General features: G+C 35.9%; 1 protein-coding gene across 1 annotated transcript in view; it reads right to left on the bottom strand.

Moving 5' to 3' along the window:
• Window positions 1–9,202, bottom strand: part of LOC150110043 (acetoacetyl-CoA synthetase-like) — a 72,107-nt gene extending 62,905 nt beyond the window's left edge. The window contains exon 1 of the mRNA XM_090403150.1: window positions 9,076–9,202. Within this exon, the coding sequence (XP_090259276.1) occupies window positions 9,076–9,202 (127 nt within the window). The remainder of the gene's footprint in view (window positions 1–9,075) is intronic.
• Window positions 9,203–18,982: the final 9,780 nt, after the last annotated feature.

The raw sequence follows: 18,982 nt of genomic DNA, 5'->3' as shown, positions 1-18,982 counted from the left end.
TTACACCAGAATACATCAGTAATTGTACTTTCGAATCGCTTGATGCATGGAAACAACACACAATACAAGCGAGAGGTCTCTCAATATTGCATATTAACATCAGAAGCATCCCAAAACATTGGTTATTGTTACAGGCTTATCTTAGGAATTACACTGCTATTATTGATATATTGATTCTTACAGAAGTATCCATAACTGATGACGAAGCGACTGCTTTCCAAATTCCAGGCTTTCAACAACATAGATCATTCCGCCAAACAAGAAGAGGGGGTGGAATACTAATATTTATGAAACAAAAATTAATAGCAAAAGAAATGGCCTATCAGTTTGAGCATGCTGAAACCCTCTGCCTCGAAATCATTAATCGAATACACAGCATCCCATAATACTAAATGCTATTTACAGGCCACCAAACCTAAACATGATAAAATTCTTGAACGAACTCAATTTCTGGCTTTCATGCCAAGAAATATGCTCAACCGAATACCTAATGATAATTGGCGATATAAATATTGCAAACAAAAACCAGAACAACACTGTACGATACCTAGACACGCTATCCATGTATAATCTAATACCAACAATAACATCATGTACTAGAGAAGAAATATTCGGAAATACTATCACTGCCTCCTGTCTAGATCATATAAACGTCCGAGCATCACCAAATAGTTACACTGCATCAGTCATAAAGTGCAAAGTAGCAGACCATTACTTCACCGCTCTAAACCTTCACACCAAGACAATACCCATTCAATGTCCCACAGAAGAAAAACGACAGAAAACAATAATAGACGAAGAAATAGTCAACCACGAAATAAGAAAAACAGACTGGGAACACCTGGCATCAGATTCAGCAGATATCTTATACAACAACATTAAACTCACACTGGAGGAAATATATAAGAAAGCTACAAAGAAAGTCCGAATTCGATCAAAAACAACACAAAATCCTTGGATAACACAAAACTTAATCCTAGAAATACACAGAAAGGACGCTTCATGGAAAGAATTAAAGCGATATCCAAATAACACAACTTTAAAAACTGAATATAAGATAACAAGGAATCACCTTACAACACAAATCAGAAATGCAAAAATAAGCTACTACAGAGACAAACTAACCTCCGCACAAAACAACATGAAACAAACCTGGCATCTGATTAATGAGATGCTAGATTCTGTTCCCAACACCACTGCCTCCGAAACCATAAAACACAGCTTCATGAAAGACGCAAAACCTATCCAACAACTAGCAAATGACTTTAACCAATACTTTGCAGACTCCATCCAAGAACTTCACAGAAATATTCCCCCAATCACAAAACGAGGCCCTCCACTTGGACCGCGATCAAAACAGACATTATGGTTCCCAACCATAAAAGAAGCAGAATGTCTCTCAGCAATACATCAAATCAAACCAAACAAAGGCCCAGGAATAGATGGTATCAGACATAAAGATATAAAGCAACATGCAACTAGTTTAAGTCCTATCCTACTAAAACTAATAAATAAAATATTTAAAACAGGACAGATACCAAGTATGCTAAAGACAGCCATAATCACACCCATATACAAACAAGGAAAAAGAAATTTAATCAGCAATTACAGACCCATAGCAACATTACCAATTATCAATCAAATTATGGAGCGGTTCATACTGAAGAAACTCACAGCATACACTGAGATCTTTAATATTATCCCCAAAACACAATATGGTTTTCAGAAAAATAAGGGAACATCATCTCTCTTGGAAGACTTTACAGACGTAATTAATACCGCCTTAGACAAAAACAAAATAGCCATGGTAGCCTTTATAGATCTAACCAAAGCATTCGATACACTTACACATCAAACCTTGTTAGAAAAGCTGAGGCATGTTGGAATAGACGGGCCTCTTCACAGGTGGTTTACAAACTACCTCCAAAATAGAAAGCATATCACACGTATAGGATCTAACTGCCACAGGGAGCTGTACCCTCCCCAACTTTATTCAACATTTACACGCACGATGTTAATCAGTTACCACTCAAAGGTAAGATATTCCAGTACGCAGACGATACAACAATAATATCCATCCATAATAACGCAAGCATAGCCAAACAAATATGCAACATGATATAAATCTGATCATAGACTGGCTCACGAAAAACTCCATACACCTAAACTCAGAAAAGACAAAATTAATGATATTCAGAAATCCACTGACTCGACCAGTTGATAACAAATATATAACCATCCAACATCCACTTTCCAACACAAAAAACACACAGAACAGCAAAACCACTACAATCACTCAGGTTGAAACAATACGATACCTTGGAATTTACCTCGACGCATATATGAACTGGAATAGCCATATAAAACATCTACACAACAAACTCCGAACAATAAGTGGCAAACTCTACCGATTAAAAGACATAGTTCCCATACGTCTAAAAACACTAATATACAAAGCACTATGCCAAAATATACTAAGATACGCTATAACAACGTATGCTTTCTGTGCACCCTACAAATTAAATAGATTAATGTCGCTACAGTACAAAATGACAAAACTGATGTTTTGGGAACAAAGAGAAAATCACGACCTTATAAACATTGCAATGGCAAAATACAAATTACTGACAGCAAAACATTTATGTCACTATGCAGCCTTGCTAAAACATTATTTCGATGCCATCTACAGGACAGTCAGAAATACATACCGTATAACAAGACCTCAGACCACTAATTATATCACATATAAATACAATAATCACTACGGAAAGGCCACGCGAAACTTCTACATCCCAGACATGATAAACAGATTACCTTTTGAATACAGAAAGCTTACAAACTACAGTAGCCTGAAAAGAGCTCTAGGACATACTGTACTACGAACAAGAAACGCGCACCCAAAATACCATACAAACTTAATGAAACACAATATATTCGCTCAGGCTTCCAGTTCAGCGACGCATCAGTACATTCCAATTTATTGTGTGTGTGTGTGGGGGGGGTGATGCGCGTGCGCGTGCGTGCGTGTGCGTGTGAGTGCGCGCGCGCGAATTTCTTAATCATAGATTCCGTAGCATCCTAACACAGCAAAAAAAATAAAAAATACATAATAACCAAGTGGTGTCATCCTCAGATAAGCTTACATTTAAGCTTCGAGGATGAAAGGAAAAAAAATTAGTTCTCATCCAAGATGTATCATATGTAACCAAATGCATGTAATGTACGTATCACAAGAAAACCAATGTATGTGTTATATGTAAACCAATGTACGTAATGTAAATATCACATGTAAACAAATGTAAGTAATGTATCATATGTAAACAAATGTAAGTAATGTATCATATGTAAACAAATGTAAGTAATGTATCATATGTAAACAAATGAATGTAATGTATATAATAATTGTAACAAATGTATGTAATGTATATAATAACTGTAACAAATGTATGGAATGTAAAAAAATATATATTTTTTAAAAGTAAATCATGAGTTTACACCGTATGTTTTTGAAAATAAGGACACATAATATTCAGATTGCATATGTGTAAATACTGTTGTATAATCACACCTTTTCAAACTTAAAAAAAAAAATAGTAAACCACAACATGTAATATTATACAACTTATGTAACTCTGAACAATATAATTGTAAATTATTATTATGATTGTTACATAAAAAAAACTGTTATCATCATTACTATTTAAATCTCATTATATGTAGCACAAAGTGACCTTGTAAAATAATATACTGAATAGATGATCATTGTACATATGTAAATATTTGAAAGAACAATAAAAAAAAATTTAAAAAATTAAAAAAAAATATTATTATTATTATTATTATTATTATTATTATTATTATTATTAAGAGAGACCTCCATGGAGTCAGGGACTCATCGAGGGAGGCCACATACTGCACGCACCAGCTATTATACATATTCTTGAATTCATTCACACTGCTTGCACTCACAACATCCCATGGTAATCCATTCCAATCACGCACCACTCTATGAGAGAAAAATCTAGCCCTGACCCCCCCCCCATTCTTAGCCGCATTCATTCTCAGCTTCCAAGGATGCCCTCTTGTACTTCCCCATCCTCTATAAACTGAAAATTTCCATCAACGGAAACCCTGTATAACCCTTCCAGAAGTTTGTAAGTCTCAATCATATCGTCCCCCCTTTCTCCTATATGCTAGTACCTGCAGCCTATAAATTTTCAATCATTTTTAACACTCTCCTTTGAACTTTCTTTCAGAATCACAATGGAAACCACGACCAGACTCGTGCATAATAGTCAAGTGAGATCTTATCAAGACCTTGTAAAGAGGCACAATGATATCATTATCTTTATATGTATCCTTATCTTTACTTCAGAACTGCAATTATCATTTGAGTGGTATTTGCACTCTTTTCTGCATTGTCTCTGAACTTCAACTTCCTATCAACTAACATTCCAGGATCCCTAGCCTCATCAGTTTCTTCGAACATAATCCCACCAACATAATACGACATACGACATTGGATATCTAATCACGTCAAAGTGAATGACTTTACATTTATTGACATTAGACTGGTATCCATTTTCCCATGTCCACAATTCCAGCCTATTCAAATCATTCTACAAGTACTGCATATTAGCAGCATTCCAGATAACCCTAATTATCTTTGCATCATCAGCAAATCCTTCCCAATATCATTAATGTACAAATTGAATAATAGCGGACCAAGCACTGATCCTTGTGGTACATCAGTGGTAACCTTGAATCTTGCACTCACATCTGCCGTATACCACTTATTGCTATCTGTTATCCAACCATCCTCTTAGCAACGCTAATATTCAATAATCCAAACCCATGTTCTCTAATTTATGCAACAGCCTACCGTGCAGTATTCTGTCAAAAACCTTTAGCAAACCCCTTATCTAGTTCAATGGCAACGTTTTTTTATAGAATGTGAGCAAGTATAGTTATTATTATTTAAAATTCTCGCAGTGATGTTACCGTCTTGTTACCATCAATTACTTCGACATGGTATTTTCATAATCCTTCTACTAATCCACCTTTCTTATTGGTAAATCTTATCATGAGTTACTACATGAAAATATTCAGGTTTTGCTGATGATACAATGTTTCAGAAAGGTTATGTGGAGGGAGATACTGATGTCAAATCCCTTCCAGAAGCGATAAATACACTTTCAGTTCGGCCAAATGAGTAAGTGATGTTAATCTTTTAAATGGCGATAAGTTTTGTACTTGGGAACTTTAGAAGTGGAAGGTTTTGTTCAGTATCAGCGACACTGTTCTCCACTACATACAACACGTTTAGGATCTTCGGACAGTAAAGATTAACAGAAACCTGACGTTTAAGGGACACATCCGGTTTCTGTTAATCTTCCGAAATTTCTGCGCTGTCTTCCAAAATTGTATGAAGACAATTTTGAAAGGCAGCATACTATAGACTTTGAGCACATTTCAAAGATTAGTGATGTTGGCAAGTGAACATAAGAATGTGATCGAGCCACTGTAAGCTATGAAATCTTTTCGTACTAAGCCTGCACCTAGTTTTCATTGTGATCAAGAAATCTAACTGGATTCGGAGGTGATTAAAGTAATAAAGTTTGGAATGTTGGTTATGGTGCGAAGACGAGGATATTTAAACGTAGAATTTAATGAACAGCTTAAGCAGAAGTAATATGACAAGTTGTTGCTGTTGCTAGAACAATAAGGAGCGAATTATTTCAAACTGTATTCGATTATTTAGAAAATATCCCTAAGGGGGGTGTGATTTCACTTCTTTCTTTAAGGCAATATCTAAAGATGAATGTTTATAAGCATTAAATAATTGTGGTAATATGACAGTTCCTTTTTAAACAGCATGGAGGATACAATGAAGAGTAAAGTAATTTTTAACAAAGGTAAAAGTAAATATTTCGTATTTATGTTTTCTCGATCTAGTTTAAAAATTTGATCAATTGATTCTTATCATTCTCATGTAAAGTTCTCCAATAATATTTTGATCGACTGAAAGAGGAAAACCTGCTCATAAATACGGTGAATTATATTTTAAAATATTAATATTATTATATTAATTCCCCAAAGAATTTGAAAAGCAAATGAATGTCTTTCTTTATGTTAAGGTTTAGACATTTATAAGCAGAGTGTGGACGATGTCCATGGCTTTGAGAACATATAAATTGGATGCATATACCAGTTACACGCGGATCTATTCGTTCTTTGAAATTACATTAACTGAACATCAACAATACTGTCGTCCCCGTGCATGACGATTTATATGCAATCATAAAAAAATATATATATATATTTAAAAAAAAAACGCACCTCTCTGAAAAGTGTGGACACCATTATTGATTTTTCTAAATCAAATTATATCACTCAGAATCCGTAGCCATTGGAACAGATCAGTATGTGATAAACAGCAACATACGTGTATCCAACCTAATCTCATCGCAATTAAATAACTCTCTTTTATTCAATCTAAAAAATCAATATCTAATTATTTCGTAAACCTCACATCTCGCTCATAACTTGCTTTCATTTTCTTATAATCTGATGGTGAATTTATCAAAGCGGCCAGAAGTCCATCATTAATACTGCTATTTATTTACCATTTGGCTAAGAGAAGACATGTATATGCCACAACACACACACACACACACACACACACACACACACACACACACACACACACACACACACACACACACACACACACACACACACACACACACACACACACACACACACACACACACACACACACACACACACACACACACACACACACACACACACACACACACACACACACACACACACACACACACAAAGGACGTACAAGACATTAAAATGAAGATGTACAAAGGGATGCAATAGTGTGAAGTGAGATTGTAGTTATGTATACATATAAAAATATACAATTAAGCATAAAATTAAAATTGAATATCGAAGTTCGTCAGCCAATCATCAGCATCTGTAGAAACTTTTATGAAGTCAGTTACAGGTCCCATATAGACTCTGTGATATGTTGTACAGTTTGATTATCCTCACCACAGTGACAAGATTTCTTTTGGTCTTATTCCCCAAGTAAACAAGAAAGCTCCGTACCAACCATGGATGGTGCGAACCCTATTCAGGAAGGTCTATATTTTTCGAGTTAGGTCGAACCCTGATGGAGGACTGTTTGGATTAAAGACAGTCTGCCAGATTATTGGGGATTCGGAGTCCATTCCATGCGCCATGCTATTGTTACATCATAGCCCTCAGTGACAAGTTGCTCTGCCGTTATATTAAGCGGATGTCTTGACTTAAGCCTCTGTGATGTAAAGCCGTCAATATTAGAGTGTATTATAGGAAACAGTGGATTCCCGCAAATTTCGTTATATTCGCGATGTGATTCAGGTTGTCTTGGCGTGGTAATTGTGGCGGTTGTATGTGGTTCATAACTGGTAGCCAGTATGGTGGAGTAGTCTTTATTGTTCCAGAAATGATACGCACTGTCTGATTCAGGACGCATCAATTAATTTGACGTGTGCACTACACACCAATCAGCTGAGCAGAATTCAGCAGTTGAGTAAACGATGCCCAGAGCAGGTCCTTAATGTGGGAGCACAGCCCCCCCCCTTCCTTTGCCAGGTTGTTCCGGCAACTTAATGCAGTATGTTATTTCTAGTTCTCAGATTGCCAGCGATATTGGAGAAATGCCTCTAAAAGGAGAAGGTTCTATTTAGGGTTATGCCCAGATACTTTCGATTAAAATTGTGCGGTAGTATGTTCCCATTTAGTGGCACTTTTATGACGTCCAGGGACTCCAGGGAATGAAAACTGGTAAAGCACCTGGATTTGATGACATTCACCCTGAATTTTTAAAAACCTCTGGACAGAATATAGTGGTATGGCTGACAAATTTCGTTTTTAATATTCTAAAGAGTGGCAAATTACCAGCAGAATTTTTTTTTTAAAAATCAAAGAAAATAGCCATCCTGAGACCCGAAAAGCCGCTGATAAACCTGAAAGCTGTAGACCTATAGCACTGCTCAATGTCTGTCTTAAGCTATTAGGACTTATTTACAATAGAATTTGTACTAGTATTATTGACACTCTTCCTAATGAACAGGCAAGCTTCAAGCCCGGGCACAACTGTGAAGATAAAATTTTGACCCTAACAACTCAGAATCTGTTTTCAAGAAATGCCTTGAACGTGGAGAAGTCTTTATAGACTTGACGGTTGCATGTAACACCGTATGGAGGAACTGCATGATCTGCAACGTCCTTAGAATACTGAAATTTAACAAAATGACCCATCTGATCAACGCTATTTTGTTTAATAGAAAAATAGAGGTAGTTATAGATGATGATGATATGAGCAAACCAAGAACAATTACCCACGGACTGTGGGAAAAGACTCCCGCAAGGGTCTTTTCCGGCACCCTGTTCTATTCGATTTGTATATTTCTGACCTTCCAAGGACGTCTAGAAAATTCGCATATGCTGATAATCTGTGTATCACATTCCAACACCAGAAGTTCTGCTACTGACTAGAGACCTGCAGGAGCTAAATCACTTCTTTGAGAAGTGGCGTCTTATTCCAAGCACTACCAAGACTGAAACATGCTCTGTTTCCATTAATATTGCGAACTGCGAGATGACCAGGAATACGTCAAGTTTTCTCTTTTTTTCCTCTTTTTTCATTTAGTTGTCTTGCTTGCCAAGTCATAATATCTATGTAAATCTCCTGATTATTCACTTTCTGCATATTTTCAATCGTTTTATTCTTGGTCCCATAATTAAATTCAGTACTAAATCACAGATAATATAAAATCCCAGTGATATAAAATTATAAAGTAACTTAATTTGAAAATTCTGTAAATATAGCAATCATGCTTCCTTTCAAGGAAAGTCAAGCATGTCTTGTTTTCACACATATTATGATATAAGATTTAGATTTTGGTGTGCAGCATTAAATATTTACTAGCTTCAGTCCTGAATTAGCCATATGCACGCAGTAATTAATTACATCTAAAACACTATTGGATCTACTTATATAACCATCGTTACCTAAAGACGAATTATATTCTTCATTCACCATTTTCCTGAACTTGTCTAACATTGTATCGTCACCTTTGGGCGTCCATACAACAGGAGGAACTCCGTTAGCTTCTATTCCAGGCATCTGTTCTTTCATTCTGTCGCTAGCTCTCACAAACTTCTGACACTAACAGAGTCAGAAGTACTTAAACATTTTATTTACTAGACGATGGTAATTACATGTTTAAAATGGTACATGACATACCACATTTTACTTCTGTTTGTCATGAATTTTAATACTACACCAGGAAAGTCAAAAAAGGTATTTTTAGAAATACGGAAAACTGATGATAACAGAAGAACCGGAAGGAAAACGCATGAAAATGTCCTTGCGAATCATCGTGATGATGATTCGCAATAACAGTCTTCATTTATAGTCATATCATGACTATAATGGAGGTGTCCTCAAACTACCACATCTAAACACATCATTTCTGTATTATCAGATTAAGAAATAACATAAACGACAGACTACATTGCACTTTGTACTGTAGCATTTCTGGTGAGCTAGTTTTGTATTGACAACGCTTATTAAGATTATTTCCCTCTAGCAGATTGCAAACGGAGTTGTGAAGTTCCATAGAAAATATAGAATTCAGAAATAAATAAATAAATAAATAGAAGTTTAAAGACGTTAGTTTTGCTAACTTTCTTCTGGCCTAACTGATATTTCTATTTAAATAATGGTAATAATCGAGGAAAGAGAATATCGCAATATACTGTAATACGGTATAAGCAAAAAAAAAAAAAAAAAAATCAGTACTGAACGTCAAGATTCCCCCCCCCCCTCTCCTCAGTACACGCGGTATGAGATATGTCGCGCAACTGCATGCACATTAATAAAGGAGCACGTGTAGAGTCTACGCCATTATATTTAGTTGTAGTAATGATGGTGACTAACGTTGGAAGAAATAATGTTTATTGTTGAGCATTCTTTTCGTTCATTCGGAGTTGGTAGAGCAAATCGTCCAAGCCTACGACATGTTTGGGAGCAGTTGGTTCGTCGTTTCCGTTAACGTGCCCCAAGGAACAGTGTTATCATCGCCTTAATCGAGAGGTTCCGATATACCATGAATGTTCTGCCGCAATGTGAAGTGCATTTGGGGAGAAAACTAACTGCTAACACAAACGAGAAGTGCATTTCCATCTAAGCAGTCATGTAAACAGATGAACCTATAAGTTTCTTGGTTTCTCGAGACCTGAATTCCATTAAGAGAAATCGAGAAGGTTACCGAATGATGTTCGGTTTCTGGCCATGCCATAACTGAGCGCTACTTCATTGAAACAGCGAAAGCAACATCGAGAATGTGTTGCTTTCGTTCACCAAGGATTTGCATAGGTGTGTTCGTGCAAAAAATCATTCTATTTTCGTGTGGAGGTATTCCAACAGGACGGTATAACCTGTCATTCATCACGTGGTTCTAGAGCCTATTTATCGTTACACTTCCCTGGGAGGTCATATCGAGGTTCAAAGAGTTCCCTTGCCCTTCACGTTTCCTGATCTCACATCACTTGATGCCATCGTTTGGGGTAACTTGTTGAAGGAATGGGTATCCCTCTATGACACACCTTCAAGCCCTGATGAAATAAGGAATAAAGTTACACGATATGTCCAGCAGATGTCTCAACCCTTGTTGAGACATCTGCTGGACACCTGATAATACGTATATGAACGTTGTGGATATACGTATTATCAGGTGTACACATATATTTCTTTGTCAATAAATCTGACATACATAGTTGTAGTCATTCAGTGTTTTTTTAACTCCTTGCTGTACCTGGGGAATTGAGTTCTTGATTTTAAAAATTTGTATATTAAAATAACATGAACGAAATTAACATACACAGTACGCGCCTGTACATATTTAAAATAAGTTAACTAAACTAAGAAATAAAGCACAAGATGGAGAGAAAGGAAAAATAAATAGTTAACGTGGAACTAAAGCAGAATGTGATTAATATGTGCAACCATAAAAATGAGCGCACATAAAGGTAGGTCCATATATGTGCAACAAAGGATGATAAGTTATTCTAGTTTCAAGGTTACAAGAGTAAAATACACATATAATTAATATGCATTATATAAACTGTACAGCAGGTCTCTTAGCATATTCTCCAAAACACTTGGTGTCCTTCCCTTTCAAGACGTGTCTGACATGTTCTACAAATCACACTATACTTACAATTCGAACTCCGAAAATATTTTCGCATGGTAATGATTTCTGTGGAAGGGCGCTTATGTATATTCATAAGCGCCCTTCCACAAAAATCATTACCATCAATTGTTCACTTGCCTCTAAAACTATACAAGCATGAGCACCTCCAGTCAACATGTATACGTAGTTCGGATTGAGAAGTATTGAATCAGTTGCTTTTTAAAGCAGTTTAGACAGCAGGTACTTAAAAATATCTCTAGACTAAACTTCCTCAATATTGTACGGGAAGGAACTAGCCAATGGATAAGAAGTAAAAATGGAAAGATGTTATGTCTCTACCGATTTTTTTTTTTTTTTTTTTTGCTTAAGGACTTCTCTTTGCAATCTTTGATTGTGTCGTTGGCAAATCCCCCGATTTCAATTAACCAATGCTGAGTGCTGTTTAGTTCGATCAGCCTGCATTCGCTCTTGTTTGAAAACTGAGGTGAGAATGTGTTGATAACTGGCATGTTTGCAACCAGCTCAACGTTGACCAAGTGAAATTTCACAATTCCATCCATCCCAAATTCACCCATATTCTCATTCTGTCATTTTATCATTACGAGAAGCATTTCAAGGGCTCAATACTGAACCCTTGAAATGCAGTATTCCAGCATTTTATTCAGAAAGTGTTTTTCATCTACGTTGTAATTAATTTGTTAATTTTTTAATTGAGAAAGTCATTTTCGAGTAAGACGATTTTGACTATTCACTCTTAAATATTTTGCATAAAGGATTCATTTGTAATTGAGTTTACAGGAACACGTCCATTAATTTTGTATACAAAGAAGATATAATTAATAATTGTTACGTAATAAATATTAAAATAAAATAAATCATAAATTCTTGCAACCTTTGTGTCCTTTGGAATGTATACATTTGCAGGGCTGTTGATCTATATATTTAGCTGAATCTAAGGAAGCAAGACTAACCAGCCATTTAAAAAAAGTGAGAAGAAGGATAATTGTAGATATTTCTTTTGTACAAATAATGCTGTGTTGTGGATATGATTTACTCGAGAAAGCTACTGTACTTATTCATAAGAGAATACTATTTCAGATAGAATAACTTTATTTAAATTATTCCTTGTAAAATTGGATTGACTCACTTGTTGATTTTTTTTTACTTGCATTTCAGATCTGTGATCTAAAATGCCTTGTGAAAACAAATTTGATAGAAAACAAGACTTCCTATTTTTCCTAAATGATTAAGATAATAATGCTAAATGTTGATCTAGATGACGCTAGATCTTAGCAAATATGAAATATTATCAAATAGAAAAATTAGAACACTTGCAAAAAAAGTTATGCCAGTTTGTGGGAAAGGTCAGGAATAAAATAATCTGTTGATATTCTTCCTGAATTTTTCTGTTGGTGAGTGTAGTCCTTTGGAACTTCATGGCGAAGGCTGTTGGCTGTTCCGCAGAATTGAGATGGAAAGATAAAAAGAAGACTGGGAGTAGCAGTTCTGTTAGGTATGCGGTTGGGAACTGCAAATGCATGTTGAGCAGCTGTAGCACGAGTTCCAGTAGATCTGGAAGAAACGAAAGGCGGTTGGGATGCTAGTTCTGCTGATCAATGAATATGGAACTAACTGTAGAAGAGACACAATGCAGGAACTGAACTTCTATGGGAAAAGTGCTGAAGAGGGTCTACAAGAGAGGTGTCATTTATCAACCGTATGGCCTTTTCTGAACAGCTTGGTACGAAAAAGATTATCAAAATTTTGGAACCTCGAAATTGTATAGAAGTGATATGATTGTTACAGAAAAGGTTTGGAGTAAAACTTAGTCCGAGAAGAGAGATTTGATCTTGAATGTTGAGCTAAGCACAATCAAAAGTAGGTGGAGAAGATCTAAGGTCTTTTTGTTATTGAAAAAGAATGAAAACTGCGTTTGGAAGCATTGAAGCTGACCCGGTACTTTTAGTCCAATCAAGGACACTGTGGAGATCAGTACTCAGGGTGCTTATTACAAATGATCTTGAAGCTTGAGATGTTTGAGCACTGCATGTCTTGTCATATGAGCAGCACGAGAAGAGAGTGTGCTATCATCTAAAATACGATGAACAGGGTTCGCACTCAATCACAACAGGTGGTTTCTATAAATCGGGAAGAGGGTGGGTGAAATAACAGAACTCTGAATGACACTGTATTTGACATGAAAGGCTGAGGAGAGAAAACTATCCACCATTCGGATCTTCTACCAGAAAGATTTGATATGAAAGCCTGAGTAGAGAAAACCATCCACCGTTCGGATCTTCTACCACAAAGATATCCATTCATAGACATCTTATCCATAGCATTGAAGCTAACCCCGGTACTTTTAGCCCACTAATGGACTCTGTGGAGATCAGCATTCAGGGTGGTTATTACAAATGATCTTGAAGCTTGAGATGTTTGAGACTGCATGTATTGTCATGTGCTATCATCTGAAAACCGACGAACAGAGTTCGCACTCAATCACAGCAGGTGGTTTATATAAATCAGGAAGAGGGTGGGTGAAATAACAGAACCCTGAATGACACCTGTATTTGACATGAAAGCCTAAGGAGAGAAAACCATCCACCATTCGGATCGATCTGATAGAAACTGGTAAGCCACTTGCATAACGACGAAGGCAGTCTAAATCCTGGCAACTTGTTGACAAGCCCTCAATGACAGACCCTATCAAAAGCCTTGGAGATGTCAAGAGAAATGGCATAGGTTTCTGTAATCCTTTCACAGAATGGGTCCAAAGCCTTAGTATCTGCTGTGGATCAAGAGTGGCGAAATCCATAGGCTGAACAGATAGCAATTTTCATGGTGTTCAAGTTGACTGTTGTTAACTTTATCCATTATTTTAGACAAAACGCATGTTTTGTCTAAAATAATGGATAAAGATCGATAGCTTGATGATAAACATTTATATGCTTTTTGAGAACTGGTTGGTATCAGTTTTCCTCCATGGAGAAAGGTTTATACCATTTGAGTACAGTTTACTGAACAGATGATAAAGAAGAGCTGCTAGTTTAGGAGCACATTTCTTCAGCGTAATTTGGTGGAATTCTATTAAAACTAGCTGCCTCTATGATATCCAAGAGATTCAAGATTCTTCTGATGTCTTTCTGGTAGAAGGTCACAGGAGGCACAAAATGCAAATTCCTATCAAGAAAGGAATTAATTTGCCATGGTCATTTGTGTAAGAACATTAGCCTTCATTTTAGGTGATGTTATAATGTTACACATAAGGTGAGGTAAGATAGAGGAGGTAGCAGAGATGCAGAAAAGTTGTGCCTAACAGCTTTGATAAGGAATCAGAAGGTGCAACTGCCAGTGGCATCAGCAGCGAATTTTCTAAGTTTCCTTTTTGAACATAAACATTGCTCTTTTAATGATGGTTTTGCAAGTATTATAGACAACATGAATGAAGATGGTGTTTTGGTTTCAAGCCACTTTTTGATAGGCTGTTTGCATTTCTTGGATACTCCCGTCACTTGTTTTTGGAGAATACAGTATATGGTTTATCTATGGGATCAAGAACTTGAATATTGTAGGGAATGAAAGTTTCCATCCAGAGTAGGCAAGGTTGAGAATGGCTGATGAAGGGACGTTCCACCATAGATGAAATTTAAATGTTTGTGATTTGAATTGCCAAGAGAGGGAAGTCACCTGAATAGAGTGCCTGGAAGGTGAACTAGTTAAGGAAAGATCTGGATGTTGGATGAATGAAGAGGATTGTCAGGAATTCGGGTGGAGAGATGAATTATCATCTGTTTTAGGTCATTACGTACAGAAAAAATCTTTATCTCGCTTCCATCGTGGTCACAGAAATTGTCAAATGGGAGCAAAATCGGAATTATGAATTTGAAATCACTAAGAAGAATAACTTCACCGTTTGGAAATATTGACTGAACGAAATAGAGATTTAAAGATAGTAAGTCAAAAATATCAGAATGATATTCAGAACTAAGAGAATGGTAGAGGTAGCAGTTGAATGAAAAAAAAATGTGGTAAAAAATTTAAGCCACAGGAAGATAGAAAGGTGTGATCTAGGTTCGGCATCCTTTCGGAAAGAATATTAGAACAGTTAATTTGTACAGTTAAGATGAGCTGTAATGAGCTAAAATTTTATAACGTAATGGCTACTCCCACAAAATTGCGATAGAACAAAATAGTTATAAACTTATCTTCACACAACCTGTCACCCACAGAAGAAAACATTCTCTCACGAGGCCTCAATTTTGTTCTATCACCAAGATAGAAGAACGATGGGAGGGGACGTCATCAAGACTTATAAGTTATTAAGGGGTAATTATCGGATTAATGAGTGCCGATTTTCTTAGAATGGGTGGATATAGGAGAGAACAAGAGGTCATCCCTGGACGCTGTATAAAAAGGTCGTGAGCAAATTGGCAAGAACTGGTTTTTTGGTGGTGAGGGTGGTGTAGTGGGTTCGAAGACGGTGAATACATTCAACCCACTGTATGATGAGCTGTGTGTAATGGAGGGCCTCCCAACATGAGTTGTTGCCTGCAGGGAGGTCTAATAATAATAATAATAATAATAATACATGCATGCCCGGTCGTACAACACGTTTGGTTACAGACCACCGCCGCATAGCGAATTTTCATCGTATAGTGAATCACTGCCGTTTTTATCACTTGCAGAATGTGCATGTAATGGCTAAATAATGTTTTAAGAAGTCATATATTGTGTGTAAATGACGTAAATAAAGCATTCATTTATGTCAGGTACGCAAAAGAAATTAGAATAATTTTCGGAAACGTAAATATTATTCTGAATCGCATGGCTTAAAAAGCAGCATTTCCCAAATTTTTCCTACGACGGAACACTTCACAAATCCTGAAATTTTAACGGAACACCTTGGTTAGAGTCGCGTATCATCGTTCTCGTATAATGTAAAGCTAAGCGCACACTATCTCCGAAGCAGGCTGTATCGCATAACAAAAATGCGACTAATTCAAACATGTTTGAACTTGTCGCAGCATTTAAAACCATTCCAGGCTCATATTAATTTTGATAATTTTTCACGGAACACATTCACTTTCTGCAGAACACCAATGTTCAGCGGAACACAATTTGGGAAACCCTGTCTTAAAGGAAGACGCCTACCTGTTGAGTCGCGTTTCATGCGATTGTAAAACTTTGTTCTTTTTCTTTTAGAATATATAAGAAGACATAAAATTAACTGATCTTTGTTCTGGATGTTTATCAGAACTTTTGTATAAATGGGCGCTACTTATAATTGAAAAGCGTCGTATAAGGGATTCTCGTTAAGCGAAACGTCATAAGTATTACTGTAATGATGATAATAACTTGAAGGATTATTGGCCTCGAGGCACTAGTCTCCGGGCCAGTACAGTAACGAGGGTATGAATCGCCTGTGGTAAGGGTCTAACTTGCGCCCCCCCAACCCAAAAATGACAAAAATTTTGAAAATTTTAAATGTAACAAGTTACATTTTACTAAATGCAATATGTTAAATACTTACTACTAACCCCCATCAAAACGAGTTGCAGTGTGTTGCAGAATGTGTGTGTCTAAATCGGCGTATTGCGGAAATTTAAAAATACAATATAAAATAGCGGACTTTTATATCTATTTATTTATTTTTATTTTTTACGTTTTGCGTCCCAAACCTAGTTGCGCCCGTGGAGGGCGCCTCTTTCGCCACGCCCTCGTTACGGCACTGCTCCGGGCCTATAAATGCTTCTTGCGTTATTGTTAAATTAAAACATAATCACTAAAGCGTTTTGGTTACATCAATTAAAAAAAAATACAAATAATAACTAAAAAATAATAAATAACATTTTCGGCATAAGGTCTTTCTCACAAGCAAACAAAAGAAGTTAACTGTTAGAAGATTCCCAAAGCAAGGAGAAATATTTATCAGAACAAACTATAAACGACAAAATTACAGTAAGTTTGACTTGCTACATTTAGTCTGCTTCTAATGGAATGACGTTTTCCAGAACTGTATATAACTTCCATTCTTTCAATCAAATAGGAAATTCTAAATCTCCTCTCATTAAAAAAAAATATAAAATAATAATAAAAAAAAACTTTGTACTATTTCAGAATAAAAGAAAAAAAGAAATGACATTTAAAAAATGCTTTTCAAATTTTAAAACCAATGCAATTCAAAATGGTCATAATTATATTCTCTCTCTCAAAAACCATATTTTGTGTGTGTGTGTGGTAAGCAGATGACAGTGCCCACTCTGCTAGATCCTAGAGTTGGGGGAGAAAAAAAAGATTCCATATAATTTTAAAGGTAACTAAAATGATTCATTCAAGCTGCCGTTTCTTTGAACTGCTTGCCATCGGTTTTCTAAATAAGATTGAAACTATAGGCGGAGGAAATTCTCAGAAAGAATTTTTCTTCCAAAATTAATGTGACTTAAAAGTAATCTAATCAAGATTATTATTATTATTATTATTATTATTATTATTATTATTATTATTATTATTATTATTATTATTATTATTATTCCTGACACCTCCAAGGAGTCCGAAGACTCATCGCAGGAGTACGCCTACAACTGTCTCAACCACTACACCGAACCTCTACTACGAATTGTCTCCATCAACGCCATCTACTGCCCACCTCCACCACAACTGGTATTCTATGTCTGTAAATTGCGTGTGTTCTGAAAGGCCGATTTGTCTGTAATCAGTTTTATTTTCAAGAAACAAAAACTGCGATACAAATAAATGATTCGAACACGTATATTCCTCCTACGTTACCGGGAGTACTGTATTTAATAAAAAACAAATTTAAATTTAGTCATTAGCGACGAGGTCATATATGATCTTACAAATAAACAACATAACACCACAATATAACATTATGCCTATGGTATCGGAATGAGAATAAGCCTTTTATCTCCTGCTTGGTGGTCTGTAAAATCCAAGGATAACGTTTCGTTTATTTACACCCTCCTCAAGGACGGTTGCAGGTCCGCAATGAATTAGAAGTACGTGTGTACATGATATCCACAGGGTTTATACAAGGCGAACCACGGGAGGTGATAGAGAAGTAAATCCAATGTGAAAAATGACTCAGCCACTTTCGTATTCTACACCTCATTAATTATAATTAGCCAAGAGACTAATAATATATTATTAGTCTCTTAGCTGAAAGTGTTGGAAGCACCCATTTCAAAACATGGAATGAGTAGAAACAATTCTAATATTAAGCTTTTAAAATTTAACTATTTGATGGAATGGACAATGTTTTCTTGTAGAAGTCTGAACTTGATATAAGTGGACTGTAATTGATATTGGCACAGCTTGTAGGAAAATTGCATCAATTACCGCGATACATTTCTGAAGGCTTGTATTTCGCACTTAAATAATCGCATTTGCCAGAATTCACGGAGCTTGTGCTTGCATTTAAAGAAATACAGTATATCGAAGAGTAAATCTAGGTCAGTTTCACAAAAGGCAAACGCTTTTGTGAAATTTTATGTTAGTGTTTAGTGCCATATGTCAGCGTTATTCAGAAGTGTGGAAAATGCACTTTTTGAAATATTTTATCCGCAAACTCATTATTTCTTCCATTATATACTTCATAATAGGTGTTATTTTAGATATTAGCAATGAAGTTTTCACTTCCCTTATTTATATATAATACTTAAACACCATTTATTAAGTGAAATGTGTGAATTTCAACATAAATG

The sequence above is a fragment of the Typopeltis vanoorti genome, chromosome 1 (assembly GCF_054136105.1).
Source record: "Typopeltis vanoorti isolate ZY-2024b chromosome 1, IOZ_Tvanoo_1.0, whole genome shotgun sequence".
NCBI lineage: Eukaryota > Metazoa > Arthropoda > Arachnida > Uropygi > Thelyphonidae > Typopeltis > Typopeltis vanoorti.
This window is presented reverse-complemented; position numbering and strand designations above follow the sequence as displayed.